The 19,775-nt window shown below is 38.3% G+C and overlaps 1 protein-coding gene across 9 annotated transcripts in view; it reads right to left on the reverse strand.

Moving 5' to 3' along the window:
* Positions 1–4,156: 4,156 nt before the first annotated feature.
* Positions 4,157–19,775, reverse strand: part of ATOSA (atos homolog A) — a 49,590-nt gene continuing 33,971 nt past the window's right edge. For all 9 annotated transcript variants that reach the window (XM_052809004.1, XM_052809003.1, XM_052809002.1 and 6 more), the window contains 9 exons: positions 19,463–19,588; positions 17,335–19,189; positions 16,737–16,853; positions 15,696–15,775; positions 14,798–14,906; positions 13,784–13,942; positions 11,818–11,886; positions 10,756–10,955; positions 4,157–5,402 (listed from right to left, as the gene is read on the reverse strand). In XM_052809004.1, the coding sequence (XP_052664964.1) occupies positions 5,249–5,402; positions 10,756–10,955; positions 11,818–11,886; positions 13,784–13,942; positions 14,798–14,906; positions 15,696–15,775; positions 16,737–16,853; positions 17,335–19,189; positions 19,463–19,588 (2,869 nt within the window). In that variant the 3' untranslated portion in view covers positions 4,157–5,248. The remainder of the gene's footprint in view (positions 5,403–10,755; positions 10,956–11,817; positions 11,887–13,783; positions 13,943–14,797; positions 14,907–15,695; positions 15,776–16,736; positions 16,854–17,334; positions 19,190–19,462; positions 19,589–19,775) is intronic.

Genomic DNA, 19,775 nt, shown 5'->3' on the forward strand with positions numbered 1-19,775 from the left:
GGCCGGCCCCTCTGAAGGGCACAAGGCCTTCGCTCAAAGCACGAAGTCCCAGCCGCTTGTAAAGACCTGCCCGCAGCGGCGGGACATGGCCGAGCTCCAGCGGGCAGCCTGGGTGCCGCTTTCAGAGGCCGAGGCTTGGCCCCCCCCGGCCCCGGCGCCTCGCTGGCACCCCCCCGGCACCCCGGGACCCAGCTCGGTACCCACCACCCACGCGCTGCTCCCGGGGGCTGGCCTGCGCGGCCTCCCTGGCCCGCCGTCAGGGTAAAGGGCAAAGACAGACCTTTGCCGCTTGGCTAAAACTAGTTCTTTTGGCTACTTTCACCGATCAAAACACGAGGAGCTGAGTCCTCAGCAGCTTTAGTTGAGCATCTTTTTTGAATCCCAGACACCAGCTGACAGGATAGGAGGTCTCGGATAGTCCACTGAACCTTCTTAACAGCGTGGTGTCAAGTTACATAACGTATTTTCTTCCCTCCCCGTCTACTTCTCACTGTCTGGTTCTTGGCAGAACAATAACCACCTCCCGTGGACTCTCTTAGTCTTCAAGAATGTAAATGAGAGGTTTAAATAGCTCACCGTTAATAAATCTTTAGGGGTCCCTAAATACAGGCATTATGTGAACAATAAGGTATAGATTTTACTTAATACTCTGTTAAATGAATGTACACTCCCACTTTTCCTATACAAACCCTCTTTTCCTAGCATCTTACACCGCTTTCCTGTGATTTTGACCTCCAGCCCACCCACCAACGGTGTAGCGCCTGCGTCCTCCGTGCCTTCTGGCTGAGAACCAGCACACCCTCTCCACCCTGCATGCAGGTGTGGCGAACCAGCTTGAGCACAGCTCAGGAAGGATGGGCAAGGTTTAGAAGCATTAGAAGCGTTTTTTTGAGCAACCGAGAGATTCATCCAGAGACCAGGATTGTGTAGTAGTAGCAAGGAACTCAGGGAATGTGCATATCCCTTGTTCAGAAAGGGATACAGCAGGGCGGATTGCACAGGAAAATCATAGAAGGCACTAGTGAGTACTTCTTTCCTAATGATAGAAAAAGCAATGATAATGGTGGGTGGGCCACATTTGCTTCTAGCAAAACCAAGGAGAAAAGGTCTGAAGGTGTAAAAACCAGAGCAACACACAGAAGAATGATCATAAAAAGGATGAAGTTCATAGATTTTGAAAGGAAGCAAAACAAAGCAGTGACAGCAGACAAGAATGCAAACTTCAGGAATTTCTTTCAAATCTCTTAGGAAATTAGTGTGAGGCAAAACACAGTTTTGAAGATTCAGCGGTTCCTTAATGAAATTATTTCTTTAAGGGAACAAGTGTAAACTATACAACGTAGAGGAAGGATGGGAAGTAAATTAAGAACCTCAGGAAAAGCTCAAGTTCCTCAATGGCCTCAAATACAAGAAAGCAGCATACAGAAACTAGGTCACTTTTTTACGGATGTGCATCTAAAGCAGATCACGAAGACAAAGGGGCACAGAATCATCATCACTGAAAATTACTGAACAAACCTTGTGAAGTCCAAAGGATTTAATGTTTCTTTTGTTCAATCTGGCATGATCAAGATAGCCAGCGTATCAAACGGAGTATAACCTCAAGCTGGAATAAGGAAAGATCGGTTTATAGGATACTTGAATCAGTTATTTTTTTCCTTATCTGGTACATATTTTCAACTTGGATGACAAATTATCCTTGAGGGTTTAGAGAACTGACTTGAAGCAATCTCCAATTAATTAGTGGTCACCTATATAGGAACCTGTAGAAAATGAATGGGCTTCCAGGAGAACGATAGCTTCGCCATTTTTCTGACTTTAAATAGGAGTAAGGGGAGGACAGAATACAACCTATATAATTAAGCTGTCGAATCAATAATGACCTGAGAAATCATCTAAAATAAGCACTTAAAAAAAACTGAGTAGCTAGACATGAATTCACAATTAAGAACAAGGGTTTCACACAATCGCATTTCCTTCAACAAAAACGAAACAGGCAGTGTGAAGAAGTGGGTGAAGGTGGCTCAAGTTCCAGACGCCTTCTGGCATTAATAAGGCTTCTGACACTTCCCCATGCAAATTAGGGAAACTTAACTAGATGAAACTTTAAGTGGTGGATGCAAGTTTTGTTGGAAATGGGTATCAATTGTTCAAACAGCAATGCTGTATTTAGTACGGTTTCACAAAGGGCTTCCCAGGGCCAATATTGCCCAGTTTCATTGGTGACCCAGATAATGCACTATAAACTTCTCTAATAGTAGCAGATTACACTAAGAGAAGCTACAAGAACCCTAGAAAATAACTGCAATTCAGATTCAAACAGAAGATGAGATACAAAATCTTGGTCAACAAGTTCAACAATGACACATGCAGGAAAGCTACCATATTGGGAACAAGCAGGTAAGACACCTCTGTTATACAGGGTAACAAGATGAATGCAAGTTGACATCTCCTGATACTGAAAAATCAAGTATTATAATGGGATGTATAAAGAGGACTTTAATCCGTAAGACTTATCAATCAATCCTTCCAGTCTAACTGGTACACAGAGGCCCTGTCTGGGATGCTGTGTCCAGCTTGAGGCACTTCAAGACAGAAAGCGACGAGCCAGAATGATGAGAGGCACAGAAAATAAAATCTATGAGGCAAGGCTGACTGAACAGTCTGGGGTTGTCTTAGATACAGAAAACAAGACCGAGAAGGGAGATACAATAACTAAATTGTCGTCTTTGCTTATAGTGAAAAGGCCAAGTAGTATTTGACTTCAACTGCAGCAAGATTTAGTTGGACATTATAAATTGGTTTCTTGTGGTAAGTATCGTTTAACACTGGAAGAGATTACTTGGAGCATCCATCACTGGAGGCCCTCATAAACCGCTCAGAAAAATTTCTCAAAAATAAGTCTATATGGTTGAGCCTATTGAGGAGTAAAGAGAAGCAGCAAATGACTTCTCAAAAATTAGTCTAGTCTCATTTCTTAACCTATGCATAGAAGGTCATATAGAATTCAGTTTGTATTTTATGAACATTCAGCACTTCTCCAGGTGTGCCCCTAATGGAAAGTGTTAACTCAGATCAAGGTGTAAATGGAGAATGACTTAGTTAAATCAAAGTTGTGCATGGATAATCTAAGGTCACTTTCATTCTGAATCCATACAGGGACTAAGTGTAGTTTGACTATTTGTCAGTACAAATTTATTTCCTAAACATGACTTGTAGTGACCACATACTCAAAATCCACACTTCTTTGCTGTTCAGAACAAATTAATGTATTACTCTGAAGGGAGAAAAGGATGGCTTGAAGAAGTCATTTAAAGTTATCAAGATACAAACATACAAACATTGCATATTGTCAGTGCAAAATAAAAGGTTAATCTACTACAGGTGAATTGTGACTTTTCATTAAAAGTGTGTCCTTTTCTCACACTTTTTTTTAATCAAGTACGCAAGCAGATGTGCACCATGACATAAATAAGTATTTTGAGGATACATGCTGTTTGCTTATGACTCAATAGTAGCTACAAAGAAACTAGGACACATTCTCATTATACTAGTCTAGATCCTAGTTCTGTACACAGTACAACTGCAGTTGTATTTGACTCTTCTGCTATGAAAAGAAACGTTTTCTCAGTTTTACAGGGCACACAAATGACTAGAAACTGCAAACAATCTCTCCCTGTATAGCTTTTCCCAAGTCTCTACAAAACAAATGCTTGCTAACCTTTGAAAACCTAGTGTAACAGAGGGGAAAATACTGCTGAAGTGGTAAATGGACTCAGTAATATCTGAGCTTTGCCCTTTTGTAGCAACAGCCATTTGAATATACAAGAGAGTTGATAAGTATCATCTGGAACATCTGGTCTCCCTTACTTTCCCTGGCAGACTTCCTGGAGATTTCACGATACACTGACTTCTCCTCTCATCTAAGGGCAGTGCTGAATATACAAGATATACATTCATTCTTTCTCCAGAGTCTTCATCAGCTAAGCACATTATACTCCCAAATATGAAGGTCACCTTTCATATTACTGACACTCTGAAAACCTACAGCGATGTAAAGAAAAACATACAAACCAAGGTAAGACAGTTGAGAAACACTGAGATCCTCAGCAAACATTGTAAAGCTTCATTTTCATTATTAAATATATACCTCAAATATAATCAAATGCTTCTAACTTTATTTCTCTCAGTTACACAGTTTAACACTTAGCATAAACTGTTTATCTGACTGTGTTTTGTTTTAGGAATACACATACACAGTGGAAAATATTTATATGCCCAATGTAGCATTTCTAGTAAAATTTCCTGTGGCCACCTAGTGGCCTAAATGGAATTGACCTATTAAAAATATTTAGGATTACATGAAGATCCTCCTTATCTAAAAATAAAACAAAAAGTACAAGTTTCATAGCTTTTGCATATATTTAAGATATAAATACTAATTTGTTTGCAGAGTACATCCTTTAACACAATCTGAGAAATCAAATGGGGGAGGGCGTGAATTTTATGTGAGAAAAACTAGTAACAGAAAGCAAAATTAAAGTGGCCTTTAAGGAAAGCAAGAAATTGCGGGAGCAAAATATGAATCAAACCAGTGATCTGAATGCATAAGTAAATGAACAATCTGCACTATGGTTGCAAGTGTTACTAAATCTGTATGTGAGAAAAAAAGGAAAAGGGTACCATTAAAGAGAAAAAAGAAGAAAGCTAAATGCTTGCATAGTATGAAATGTTATGGAAATTCACCTGTTGTCCCCATTTTCAATAACTTAAATGAATATCACTTAAAACATCACACAGATTAAAGACATCTGTATATATTTCAGATTTCAATATTAATGCCAAAAATACATAGTATGATTTTACATAGGATTTATGCTACATTAGAACACTAAAGACAAACATCACTTGAGTATTAAAGGAAACATTAAATATTAAATAACTGAAAAATAAAATAAAAAGTGTAAACACTAAACTAACTTGGGAATTTGCTATTGCAACACATCCAATGAAGTGGTTTTAAACAGTACAAAAAGATTAGATTTAAGTATGTTTCCAGTCTACTTGGAATACACAAAGCTCATTCCAGAAACCTTTTAAAAACTGGTCCAGGATCACATAAGAACCTTCTCTCTCGAGCGCTATTTTCATTCCTTTACAGACTTAACTTCATACTGTCATCTCTACCAATCTTCGTTTGTAAGGAGTAATCAACAGTAAAATGAATACTTCAGTTTGCCATTGTTTGCTAGCATCTTGGTGAAAACTGAGGATTTGTTGGAGATTCAGTGTAAGATTTCAGTTCATATGCAGCGCCGCTATCAACTTCCATGGATTTCCGAGAGAATAGGAGCCTTACATCTCTGTGGAGGTAGATCTTTCCAGATTTAGAACTCTGGAACCTGAAAAGATACAAGTATCTGTATTATCTAAAACAAAAGATTGATCTTTAAATATTATTGAATTAAATGTGCTCCTTTAAGAGATTAAGGCCAAAAAACATTTGAACATACAAAATTAGTCAGTTAAAATGAAAGGAGAAAGAATAACCTAACAATTTCAATCTACTTTGTTTCCTTTAGCATTTAAAGCTTCTGTTCCTAATTGCCAAGGTAGTGCACAGCTTTGAAAGTGGCATGAAATATTTGAAGTTCGCACTGCAATTATGCACGTCGAAGATTAAAATTCTCAGCAATCTAGAAAGGCAAAAAGTGCTCTTCAATGAGCACTCCTGAAAATGCCCAAAGGGTGGCCTAAGCACACACAAAAGGGAAGGTTCAAATATCAACAAAGGCATATACAGGTATCAAATACATATTTCAGTGCTAACTATCATACAGACAGATTTCATTGCTCTCTTTATGAACATACCAGCAAGAAGTTTATTACTGCTTTATACCACACACCAAATTTAAGTCCAAGTTGAGAAGCAGTAGGCATGGGGATCTCTGCAGGCCGACAGAAGTTTTTTGCACAGAATACAGAGCTACTTCAAAGAGACTATAGTTCACTGGCCCAATCACCAAAGTAAACAGCAGCCAATTCCTGTGCCCATTTATCTTTTATGCTGCAGCTGAACAGCCTAATTCAGGTCCTCCAAACCTGCCAGGAATGTGCCAGTTCCACTTCCTCTGAGATTTAACAACTATATATTGAGAAACGAGATCTGCATTTCAGAGAACTGTATTCTATAGTCTTCATCTGGCAGAGCTTCTTAATTTCCTTCCCTCGACCAGGAAAGGCAGGAGAGCCTAAGGAGCATTTCTTTATGGCAACTGAACTTAACGTCACTATCACTATGCCATGGTAAGGGAGAAAAGCTATTGCTACTGTAACAGAAATAGAAACACAAAGCTATTGCTATTGTAATGACAAAATGATACCGTTACAAATGCTGAGAGCAGTGCACACTGTTATTATCACATGTATTACAATTTGCACAGATTTTTAATAAGCATTCGCACTGAACCCCCTGAAGTGAAAGCAGTATCTCTAGAATAAACCTAGCCATAATCAGACTGAAATTCTGAGAGGTGAGAGAAAGACAGACAACAGAAGATCCATCAAAGTTTCATCATCTGGGGCAGGCAGGTTGCAGAAAGGGATTCTATGCCACCATTTCGTTCAGACAGGTGATGCGGAATAGCTTGTAGTCATCCCCACAGTCAGACAAAGGAAAATTCTGCTCTCCTAGATACAGCTGTCAAGGGCATTAAATGTGGCAGGGTCCAGCAGAATGCTCCTACTGGCTCCCACAGAGCTTCCATCCATCACTATTTATTTGCTCAGTGCTGTCAGTGTGAAAGCCCTTTACTGGGTAGGCAAAGGGGAGAAGATTCTATCTTAAGAGAAGACTCTGGAGGAGAGCACAAGAAGGAAGAGTGAAAGAGGCGACAGACAAACTGAACACCACAAACAGTTAATTCAGCAGGTAGCTCATAAGACATTTTAAAATGAAAAATTTTATTGAAAGATCTTTTGCAGCAAAAGCATGATTTAAGTTAATTCATATAGAATAGATAGATCTAGTTATCAAAGCACCATCATAAAGTAGAGCTCAATTCCCATTTTACACATGGATCTATCAGAAAATAATTAGCAAGGTCTATTTTTAAACTTCTCAAGCTTACTATTTTCTATTAGTGAGAATCCTGCAAGACTCCCTTTGCTCAGTAAATAATGCTTCCCTGTAACATGGCTTTTCTGAGCATATTTCACAAAGATTGAAGGAGGATGAGTGGGATACAGCAACAGCATTCAGGAGATTCTTCTCATCTCAGCTTCCATCACCGAATTTTTTTCTTTGAGAAATGTTTATTGTAGTAATTGGAATTTATAAATGTTGCTTTTCATACATGCAAATGCATTGGAATAATCAAGAAACAACCATTACATACACCTTTGTGGGGTGGTGACGGAAGCGGCCAGCATGGGACTGGCTCCAGAGCTGTGGCAGCTCCAGTAGTTTTGTGTAAAGGAATCAAGAAAAACACAACAGAGGTCTCTGACAGATGGTGTCCTAAGAACAGTAACAATAGACAAATACAGGAAGGCTTAAACACACAAATATCAGATAAGCTAGAAAGTCTGGCAGAGGAAAGAAAGTGATAAACATTACTGAAGAAATTAAAAATACAAGCACAAAACCCCTATATCATGTTTCGCAAGTAGAAAAGACTATACAACACAAGCTATAAAATCTGCAAGTAAAATCATTAGGACAAGGATACAAATTTCTAGATCAGGAAAAATGCTCAGAGATCAGAAAGATCAAAAAGCAACTAGTAAATCAGTAATAGCAGGTATCTTCAGCTTCCACCAATAAACGTTATCACATGCCACATTAGGAAAATTAAAAAAAAAAAAAAAGTCTCAACACCTTGAGGAATCACTACTTTTAACAACCAGTTTCAAACTTACCCTCCACCTAGCCTTCAGTAACAACCCCTGTTTAGCTGTTAAGCAACAACAGTTGTGCTCCATGCAATTAAAAGAGGAAATATGTCAGTAACTAAAGCTGTTGACCAAGCTTTAAAAACTTGAAAAATGCTGAGCTGTGGGCAGGTTAACTGTTTAATTGCCTTTTATAGGGGTGCCAGAATGTGACCTAGAAACCATCGATGGTCGTCACCCTCACAACACTAGACAGAAACGAGGCATGAACAGAGCTGGACTCACAGCTCTTTTGCTCACGTAGATTAATTACAATGCAAAAATCATTGCTTCACATGTAACAAAAAATTTATCCCCAAAGCATCTTCAAGAAATTACTTAAACTGCATGTGCAACTCTTGATTTTCTTGTAGTGAATAAAGCTCTGCTGTCCGTGCAAGCTACGTTTTCTATCTCAATACTGTAGCTGTGGGTACAAATACAGTCTAATGGCATATTGAACAGTATCTCAAACATAAAAACTGCATGCAGAAGCTGCATACACAACAAATCTGACACTTTAAAAGAGTGTTGTAGAAAATCTAGCTGCCAATGTTAAGTTCCAGACCTATGCAAGCATTTTTGCTGAACTACCACTTGAAAAGAAGCTGTCATGATGTGAGTGCTGACAACTGTGATTAAGGCCTTGCAAGCAGATGCGACCACAATACATCTTACTGGTGGTGACTTCATTTGGGTTTTTTGAGCAAAATTTCAACATGTAAGCTTAAGATGCTTGTTTTCAACAACTACTGCAATTAAAACTAAAAGGCTGCTCTAAGCCAACTTGAGTAACAACAACAAAAAAATCTTAATAGTTTAAATTTTTTAGGTTTGCATACAAGTTTTCAGTAAAATGAGTTTGAGGAAACATTGCTGCATTTAAAAATGAAGTTTTAAAACCAACTTACATATGAATTAACACATTACTAAGACTTTTAAGCTCTCCTAATTAAAATCCATCTTTAGTAAAGAAGGCTACGAGATTGACAAGTCTTTTGTAAAATCTGAAGTACTCTGTATAATAAACCACAAAACAGATCAACATAAACTACTGTAATATTTCAAGGACTTTTGCGGTTCTTCCATTATGAGAAAGGACCCGCTGTTTGGGTTAATGTCTGAAGCAAAAAACTTCTGGCAACTCTGCAGCTATTCACTTTCCAAAGTAAGCAGCTGAGCATCGTAATTATCAGTTTGTTTTTCCAGCCAGAAATGGATGCATTTCCAATCGCACATTATAAATCCATGAGTTGATCCCTACCAGAGGTCCGAAAGCTGAGCTAAATTGTACTGGTATTTCAAACTAGTAGCATCAGAACTGCTACATTTCTGTCTCTCAGCAGGTATCAGAAATAGGAAGCTCATGAAAGAAGACTTCTAGCTATAAAAGACAACAGAGAAGAAAGCAGGCTTGCCTTCACATGTAAGTAATTATTGGGTCTGTCTACAACAAATTTACAAACTACATTAAAGCAGAAACTGAAAGGGGACACAAGTCTACTACTCTTCATGCCTGTACACCAGACCCAGCTGGCCACAGATTTTTGCCCACCTCTGCAGCTGACACCTGTCCCCAGCTCCTCTGCATCAGATCAACATGACAAGTGAACAGAGCTTTTTATTTGCGCTACACACTCTTTTTCAGAATTTACCCCAGAAGAAAATTTTTAGAAGGCAGTTAAGTTAGACATGGCAAGTTAGTATGGCGTGAAAGGACGAATTTCAATCTAGGCTAAAATTCAGAATGAAAACACAATTCAACAGCCTCATCGTGATGCTGTCTTCACACTCCAGTAAATGAACACACATTTTTTTATGACTGTCAACTTTCATTTAACGGGAAAGGTTAACCTGGAATCACTGCCCTAGACAAAGTTGTGTTTCAAAAGTCTGCTGGGTAGAAATCAATGCCGCTAAATAGGCAAAATATGTACCAGAAAGAATTCTACAAGAAGTTAAACAGAAAACTGTTAAGAGATTTGATTTTGTTCTCCTTGCTCACTTCAGAATGTCAGCCGCTGTTGGGTTTCCAAGCGCTGCAACAAAAGCACTGGATCTGGACATATGTGGTTTATTTACTACAATAATGCAGGCAAAAGTCCGCAAACTGCAGAAGGACAGAGTATATCTATCATTCCTCCTTTGTTTCGAACTGCAGTCTCCAGAACATCCCGAGAGCAGCAGCACAATATCTGGTTTCAGGCAGTGCTTTGTAAATCATTTAAGGAAGATTGTGTGAATATTTCATAAAGTGAAAGGTATTATCAGTGGTATTGTACCATGAAATAGGTATTTACATTTTTAGCACTAAAGACTGTATTTTTAGAAGTAACTCAGAATGCTTTTCACATTATAAGCTATTCTGGTGAAGAGGCACATGTGTAGGACACATGAATCCTTAGTTTTGGCTTTTGCCCATGTAACATCCACACTCACTATTTCCCATAACCTCAAAAAAAGTACATTGACCCAGCCAGAACTAAATCTCTCTTGCTAAGAAAAGAATTAAGCTTTACCAGGCTATACAAAATACTTGAATGCCAAGAAAGAGCTTTATATTTTAACTTTATTTCTCCCAAGCAGAATCCAAATTATGTATTAGCTCTTCTTCCTCTACTGTCCAGCTTAAAGACCAAGTTAAAAGCATTCTTTTTTTAAAATAAGTCTGCATAGTGCAGTGCTGGCTGGGAAAGAAATCATGAGATAAATTTTGGCAGGTACTTGGTTTTTGTGGTTTTGTTTGTTTGGTTTTGGGTTGGGTTTTTTTGTTTGTTTTGCTGTGTTTTGTTTTTTTTTTTTTTTTAACTTTGAGGAGCTTACCTCAGATGTATGAGGTAGCGTAGTAGCCTTTCTTCAGTCTGTTGACTATTTTCTTTATTGAGAGTTCTCTTGATTTCTCGTCTCACAGGAACAGAAAAAGTTCTTTGCCGTAGGAATGTTTGATGATTAGCTGGCATTTCTCTCAAGTCATAGATCACCACAAACATCTTCACCACAGTTTTGTTAGGGTTAAATAAGGTCTGAAAAGACAAACAGTTCAATACAATATTCTTTAGAGATGACAAATTTAAAAAAAACCAAACAAACAAACAAACAAAACCAAAAAACCTCCACCTGTCAAAATAGTCACCATCCTCTATGCACTTGTTTCTGTATGGCACCAGAACATTTTATGTAAAAACATTGTGCAGTTTTTCTGTTTTTCAACACTTCAGCTACTAGCAATTCCCATTTTTAAATATAATACTAAACACAACCTAATCTGAATGAAACACTACTATATGACTACTGTTACTTTGCTAATCTGCATCCCCATTTTTGCTTATTTTTCCTGTCAGCTTTTTGTCTACGCTGTTTTCTAGATACAATATGCTCACAGGAAGCACAGTGGTGGGCTTCGCTTTTAGACCTGAAATTGCCAATGTGTTACCCTGGACTGGGTTCTTAAAAGAAAGAGGCAGATCATTGGTTCTAAGCAATGACTGTGATTTACTTTCTGATTTTATTACAAAAAATAGGTGGTGTTAAAATTTTACAAAATTTAGAAACAACTGAGTATTTAATCTTAATGCCTTTAGAAGGATTTCAGAATTTGGACTGTAGCCTAATTACTTCTCTGTTACTTCTTCAAAGCCACCATGTCCCCAACTATTCTGAATCTTCAGTAACTGATTTTAAGTCTCTTCACAGCACAGATGGGTTCAAAGGTTGGGAGTCTTTTTTGTCCAACGAATTACACACAGATTTCTACTTTGAACTAGAGTACCTAGAGATGCACATTTCCACCACTAGCTTCATGCTCATCTCCAATAACCTCATCTCCTCTGCATGACTTTCTTGGTATTAGCGGTTTCAAGGCACCCGTATCTCCTGAGTACGTACCACTTGTATTGTTCCTGAAGGCGGTACCCGATAACCCCTTTTACCAAGGGACTCTAAAGTAATTACACCCTAGAAAAAGACAACACACATTTAGTTCACAGGGAGAGATATAAACAAATCAAAATGTTCTATTCGTGTAATTGTATTTATTTGAAAAACAATCAGTAACGTATAAAAACTAAAAACAGAGTAGGCAACGCATTTAAGATACAGTTAAAAATCAACAGTAGGGGCCTTACAGATACTTTGGCAGATCATTAAAAGCTGTGCAATAAGCATTACGCTCTCCTCTTGAAACAAGATCCAAGTAGTTTCTACATCTTCAAACTAGCAGTCAGGGAGCTATAGCGAAAGAGAGCTTTCTTTTCAGAACGGCTTGTAAGTTAATATGGAAGATTTGTCTCCTCCTTTCCATTTTCGTATCACCTACAATCGCACCAATAATACTCCAAATCTCACAGAACTAATTTCTGCTTTTCAGAGGCAGCAGATGCACTTAATCTTCCATTCTAATCCAAACTTTAGCAACAATGACATCTGCTTTTGTACCAGCTGTGATCTACAGAGCACCCAAGTGTCCCACATGGCACTGTAAAGCTACTGAGGCCACCCTTAGGGTACTGCCCTAGGGCACGTGTTTGATTAACCTGCAGTGCACAACTGTTGTACCCCACTGCACTGGACTTCACAAAAAAAAAAACCAAACAGCCAAACAAACAATCAAACAACAACAAAAAAAAGAAGACCTCAGAGCAGAGAAACTAGCTATACAAACAGAAACAATGTTTCTGATGACAGAGGCACTACAGAGATGTTGCATTAATCCTGGGAGACTCAGCCATAATAGCATGTTTAGAGCACGTGGAAAAGCCTGAAACAATGAAACCCAGCAAGGAAAATAAGCAATGCTACTTTAACCATTTGAGGAACATCAGAATCCCTTCACCTCCTGGAAAATCATGTGAAATAATCTAGAAAGATGAAAGCAAAACAATAGATACTTCTTTGCAGTGGTTAAGAGAAGACATACACAAGTTTAAACTCTATTATTGAAACTTAACTTGCAAAACCATTTCGTTTTCTGAATACTTTTAAAAACAGAAGGCCAGAAATACGGTAAGCGCTATGAATTTAAAATCTAAATATTGGGATAATCAGATGTTCAATGCTTTACTCACATGTTTAAACAGACTATTTACCATATTTTAGACAGACAGACACAAATTAAAACCTTTAAAAATTAGATCTGTCACCCAGGTAATTAGATCTGTAACCCAGGCATTCAGAACGTATCTAGCTGTCTGATTCAATGCTAGTATACAAGACATCTTTTGCTTTTTACAAGGGAGCACTTTAGAATCCAAAACCCATGCTGTTATTGTAGAAACGTGCAACAGAATTAGCAGACAGATACCAAGAACACAAATACCGTGTCAGTGCAAACGTCAGCAAACCATGCAGCTTGAGAGAGTGCTGCGTGCCATGCTAGCTCAGACAGTATCTGCTTTAAAAGAAAGGGCTGAATAACTTCTGAGTCTAAGGTTGCCATCAGCAATTGTATGTTGGCCTGCACCTAAGCCACTTGCTGGCAGAGCGGTTAGTTGCCCAGGGCAGCTGCTTGTTGGGACAACAAAATGTATCCCATTAAGTCCAGCTATTGCGTCACTGCCTATTTTAAGTTAGATGGATAAAAAGAGATGGGGAGGGGGTTGATCACTCCAGTGTGGAGGGAGACAAATATGCTCAATATCCTAAGACGAGAGCAGTTGGATGGTGGGGCAGAGCAATGGGAGGAAAAGCACTAGTTAGGGAAAGGAAGAAGGGACAGGAGGACTCCATAGTAAGCAGTTGAAAATAACCCAGGTCCCTGCAGATCCCCATTTCCTGAACCCTTTACTCACCAACCTTTTGCTCTTCACCTCCACCTATCAGAATTTATTTAAAATAAATCCAGCCACACACTTACCATGTAAGGAGAGGGTGCATTATCATCTGAAACGCTGTAGAATGACACTTCAACTGGCAGAGTCATGTGCGTGGGACAAAAGACTCCACTTGCTCCCACTTCTGCTGTGAAACCCTCCACGACGCCAAGCGGGTCTAAGCGAAAATTCAGGACAGATTCCTGAAAAACAAAACACATACAGTTTAGGTTGGGAACGCCTCAAATAAAATATAGCAAAACTAAGCAGCAAACAAGGAAACAAGTGTATATAAGAACTTGGGTCTTTCATAAGGCGACCTGCCAAAAATCAACACTGAGGCAAAAATTACAAAGAACAGCGGAATGTTCAGCAAGATGATAGTGGTTTAAGAGAAAGCATCATCCAAATCCAGTCTTCATCCTACTGAAACTGGTGCAAAAGCCCACGGAGAATTTTATTGCAGCAAGATCTACGCGTGATTTTCCTTGACTTATACTATCTGAAAAAAAATAATAATCTAAAATGTGTAACTTTCCTCAACATATTCATTCTATATTTCACAAATATGGAGTATGATACAACCCATTAACGCACTAGCTGTTAGTTGTTGATAACTGATATGCTACATGAAGTGAAAAGCTGGAGGCTACACTTCAAATACGTTCTGTTTTAACACTGATTTAACACAGCTTTTGTGACATATTAAGTAGACTTTAAGAGTGAAAATGTACATCCCTTTTTCTAGGTATATACATTATAAACATGAGCAATTACAGATTGTTAAATCTCATTTAAGTCAACAGAGCACCTCCCAACTTGACCATAGCGGGAAATAAAGGTTATAAGCAACTCATCGTATCTGAATCTCTGAGACAGATGATGTCTGGGGCATAAAATACGTGCCTTTACAGCTGGAAATGAAAACAAAGTTTATTCAATTTAATTATGAACTTTTACATTGTAATCAGGCTGGAATTATTCACAGTAATGCGCTTTTAAAAGCAGTACAGAAGAATACTAGAAATACCACAAGAATTCTAGAGAATATGCAATACCTCAAAGTTTCCCAGAAGGCTAAGACTTGTTACAGGTGGGGCACTAGAACTTAGAAATGGTTTCCCATGGCTCTCTGGATCACTGTCTCTGTTTATACATTGTTGTGGGCTATTGAAAAAAAAGACAGAATAAATATAAAGGATAAACACATTTGCTTTTGTCTTCTGGGTATAAACATCTCTAGAAAGAATAATTTACTTACTGTATTACAAAATGTTGTCCTCAAGAACTAACAGCTGAACATTGCCTGTTAATACTTTAGCAAAACATTTTCTAGTTAACTGAAAAAATACCTTCACAAGGTTTACATTACAAGGGATAAAGACAATAAAAATTTAGGTTGTTCATTAACTCCATTAGCAGGAACCAAATTATCAGATTATTTTCTCTTGTATGCAGATATTTTTGCCTCATATCCTGAAGTTTCCAACATCAAACTACCATACTAAAGCTGTTTATGTTATGTGTATTAATGTGTAAAAGGTCATGGTCGATCCCTTTTAAAAGCTAAGTTCTCTGAACAAGTTAAGGCAAAATGTTTAACCTGTTCAACACTAAAAACAAAACATAACACAAAAATAACACTGATTTGAAGAAGACTTAACAATTACTATCTTTTCTGTCTGAAAATTCAAGTGTATCTTACAGCATACCTACGCCTACACAGGACAGAGCTCGTCCCGGCAGCAGCTCTCGTACCATAGTTATGTCCTAGAGCCGTGCTAACCCGGAGATCCCTGGGGTAACTCGGCTGCCAAGCCGTAGTTCAAAGTAAGGATTCTTTTGAAAGGCACCCATTTTTTATCTTTGCTAACATGCTTTGTTGTTGCATACAGGTACATATATACATTACGTCTCCCAAAAAATTCTTAATTTGGGGGGGTAAATAAAACATACCTTCTTGCAGACAGACATTTCAACTGCAACAGTGATGAATCCAGATCAAAGCACCCAGACTGTGTTTTTCTTTGAGGAACCTCAAGAGGGAAAGAAGATGTTAATTTGAAAATGCCACCTCTAGTAAGGACAATTTTGCCAAGTAAGCACGTTTGCCAAGAATTATCATGACATTACAAAATTATAAAAACAGAGCAGAAGAGAGTAATTCCTACACATTCTAAACTTAGTGAAGAAAATTCTAAAATTATTAATGACAAGACTGTAAATTCCGATTAACAGCAAGTACTTAAAGACTCATTCAAGAGGCTGATGTCTCTTTGGAATGGTACAGAACATTACTAATAAACAGGATGTAACAATTCCCATCCAAGTTTCGTGAAAATATGACAGCCTTTACAAGCACTGAAGAATAAAACGTATCATGTGTTGATTACAGAACATCACTACTTCAGTAGTTTTAATTGGGAGTGCCTTTTTGTTTACAACTCCCAACAACCTACCAAGAACTGTAACACTTCCCCAATGTCTTTCTGTCTTAGCACAGCAGCTCTTTATCACTTAGTCATTCAATGACATCTCTGATTGCTGAAGAATATACGGTACAAACTGTTCACAGAAACAAAAGCTTTGGAATAATAGGCAATCAGGCATTAATAACTCACACAAAAACTCTTAAATGACAAAATATGTTAGCTTACACTTAAAACACTAATCTTCAAAATGCTTTCTTTTGTGCTCTAAAATAGCACCAAAGCATTTTTTTGCTATAGAATTTTCTAATGTCACCTTCTGTTAATCTTGATAGGATCTCAACAACTACCTCTTTAATATTTTCTTTTCCAGAATTATTGTTCAACTTCATTTGAGTGTTAACTCTCAAATTTCCACTTGCAAGAGCATTCACTCTGACACTGAAAAGTAAACACACACACTTCATCTAGGTAATTTGTCAAATTTTCTACCATACACCGATATCAAAAGAACAAAATACTTCCTTTCTCATTTAAAAGGTAAGTTATCATTTCAACAATAACTTACGGGACTTGAAAGCAGAGGCAATCCAGTTCTGGGATGAAAAGCTTTGGTTGAAGTTCCATCCAAGGATCGAAAATTATGTTTCCGCCATATATTTGTGTGTTTTAGAGACGGTGCTTTCTGTCAGCAAAACAAATTTACTCAAGGTATCAATGGGATATTTCAATGGCCTATCATGGTAATACTTTGCTAATGGAGAAGACTTCTGAACCAGGTGGATCTGCATCACACTAGGGTATTACGAAATATTCAGTATAAATTCCCCTTGACTCCATCTACAGTCACACAGACTGCTCACTAAAGATGGTATACTTATAAAAAGACAGGAAGCCTAACTGCCTATGAAAACTGTCATACATAATGCTATCACCATGAGCAGAATAAGAAAATGTTCTTCTCAATGTTAAACTTATAATTAAGAAGGTATGGAGGAAGCACTACCAGCCAAACGTTACTTCAGACCAAGACAACAATAGCAACATGCTGCTTCCTACGAAGTCAGACTTAAATCCCTCTGCATGTTGGTCCTTAGTAGATATAGGGTTCAAGCTATCTGAGTAAAAGCAGCTATAGGAATTGGTCTTTTTCTCTGTGTATTTACCTGTACATCTGGGTTCTTCAGCCGCTCACACTTAACTACACCGTCTTCTGTAGGTTTCTTCTGAGAAGTGCTTTGGAAATCGAGGCCTATTGGGTCTTCATTCTCATCATGTGCAGTTTTCATTTTATCTTGTTTGGTTTTGTTTTTGAAACTGTCATGGTCTTTATTTAAATAATTTTCAATACTAATAAGCTGAGTATTTTGCTCATAAATATTTGGTTTTTTTGAGTCTTTATCTAAACACTTGAGCTCATTTTTGTGCAAAGAGTCAGATACCTGCATCACAGTTGCTTTTTTTGTACCTTCAAGTATTCTGCATTTATCTATCTGTACATTGTTAAAACTGTCCGTGCCATTGTTCTCGCTAACAACTGTTCTTTCTTTAAGTTTATTTGTGCAAATCTGTTCATCAATGCTGCTGAAATTTGAACACTGTTTATTTCTATTGGTTATCTGGTCTTTCTGTGCATAACCAGAATGTATTGTTTCCAATTTATCTGGCAATTCACACTTATTTTCTTTAATACCTGATGATGATGATGTGTGAATGTTAGTAAATGCATGAGAAGTTTTATTTGAAGTCTGATGAAATGCATTTCGGACAGCTTCACTGGGTTTTGCTAAAACCAATTTTCTTCTTGCTTGGAGTTTCAGAGAAGCCTTCAATTCTGCATCAAACCTGCAAGGACTGATAGGAGTATCAGGTGTCTTTGTCCTTGATTTACTGCTGTCTTCTAACAAAGAAAAATCGGATTTAGCAAAAGAAACAGAAGACGGTTCCTTGCCCTTCTTCAACAAATTTTCATCTTCGTATGTACTTCGGAAAATTTTTGAATTAACTGGACTAGTCTCATGCACTTTGAATGGACGTCCAGTAACATGAGAAGTAGCTGGATCACAATGAATCAAGTGTTGGGCAATCCTTGCAATCACCTCCTGCCGCTCCTGGAGCAGAGAATCGATCAGGGGATTACTCTCTCCTGCCGACTGACGGCCACAGTGGTTCACTGGAACACGGGTGTCGAGCAGTGTGATCTCTGGTATTGCTCTAGTTTTACCTTCACCACCATCTTCTTGTATTGCATTGTCTAAGTTGGCAACAGAAACAGGGGAGGTTTCCTTGCCTTTCCTTGGCAAGTTTTCATCTTCGTAAGTACTCCGAAAAGCTTTCGGTGTAGCTGAGCTGTTTTCATGTATGTTGAACGGACGTCCAGCAACAACTGGTGAAGTAGCTGGATCACAGTGAATCAAGTGCTGAGCAATCCTTGCGATGACTTCTTGTCGCTCTTGAAGTAAAGAGCCTATCAAAGGATTGATTTCTCCTGTGGGCTGATGAGAGCAATGACTATTCAAAACACGGGAATCAACTAGAGAAAAGGATTTAAAAGTTCTGACAGGTGTTTCATGAGATTGTGTCTTATTGTCTGCTCTAGCATGATAGCACGGAACTTTAGACTGCGATGCCCCAAAGTCAGATCCAAGTCCAGTAGATGGATGAAGTTTTAAATTTCTGATAGATGTAGTAAATTCAGGCGTCTTTTTTCCATTAAGTAGGCCTTCAGGTGTCATCGTCCACGTCTGTTTCCCACAGAGGCGCTGTGGACTGGAGGCACTGCATTGCTGTGCTGCACTGGAATCACTGTGCTGACGTAACTTACGCTCTTGCATTCGCTTTTCATAAAAGCTAAGGTTGGTGTGAATACTACAGGTCAAAACTGGGTAGTTTGATTGTCTCGGCAAAGACTGGACACTGACTCTCAAGGCCACATTGTGAGAAACATTAGGAACAGGAAAGACATGCTCAGTTGGTGTCTGGGAGAACGTCCATTGCAAGTCCACATCTGCAGCGCTCACCCTGAAACAATACAGAAGGCAATTACAGAAATATCTAAATGAAGAGTCTTTAATTATCTACTTCACAACACAAATGTCTAAGAAAAAGCACTAGAGACACCAGCAACTGCTGTACTTTGCAAAGTATACAAATCCTATACAACCACCAAAGTACTGGGCCAACAACATGGCACTTTCTGAAATCAAACAGGGAAACAGGAGGGAAGAATGGTTTTAAGACAAGTTGCAACAACCTGCGAACATCAAATGAGGGTTTTTTCCATCCCAGACGTACCTGTACAGAATGTTTCGGGGAACAGCACCATGTGAAACACTCAGCCACGCACTTAGCTGAGAGAAGAAAACAAAAGAGCGAACAGCCAATAAAAGGGTCTTCTCTTCAATAAATCGATCTCCACTCCTAAAATGTATTAAGAGAAACACGTGGATGTTGGTAAGAATATGCAGAGAACTATCAGAACTAGAACTAGGACATTTTCAGTTCTTCATTCTGAAAATAAAACACAGCTGAATCAAGCAAAACAATGAAACTCCTCAAACATTTTGAAGATTACAGAGCCTGATTTGTTTTTATCTGCATAATAATT

Source organism: Harpia harpyja, chromosome 14 (genome assembly GCF_026419915.1).
Source record: "Harpia harpyja isolate bHarHar1 chromosome 14, bHarHar1 primary haplotype, whole genome shotgun sequence".
NCBI lineage: Eukaryota > Metazoa > Chordata > Aves > Accipitriformes > Accipitridae > Harpia > Harpia harpyja.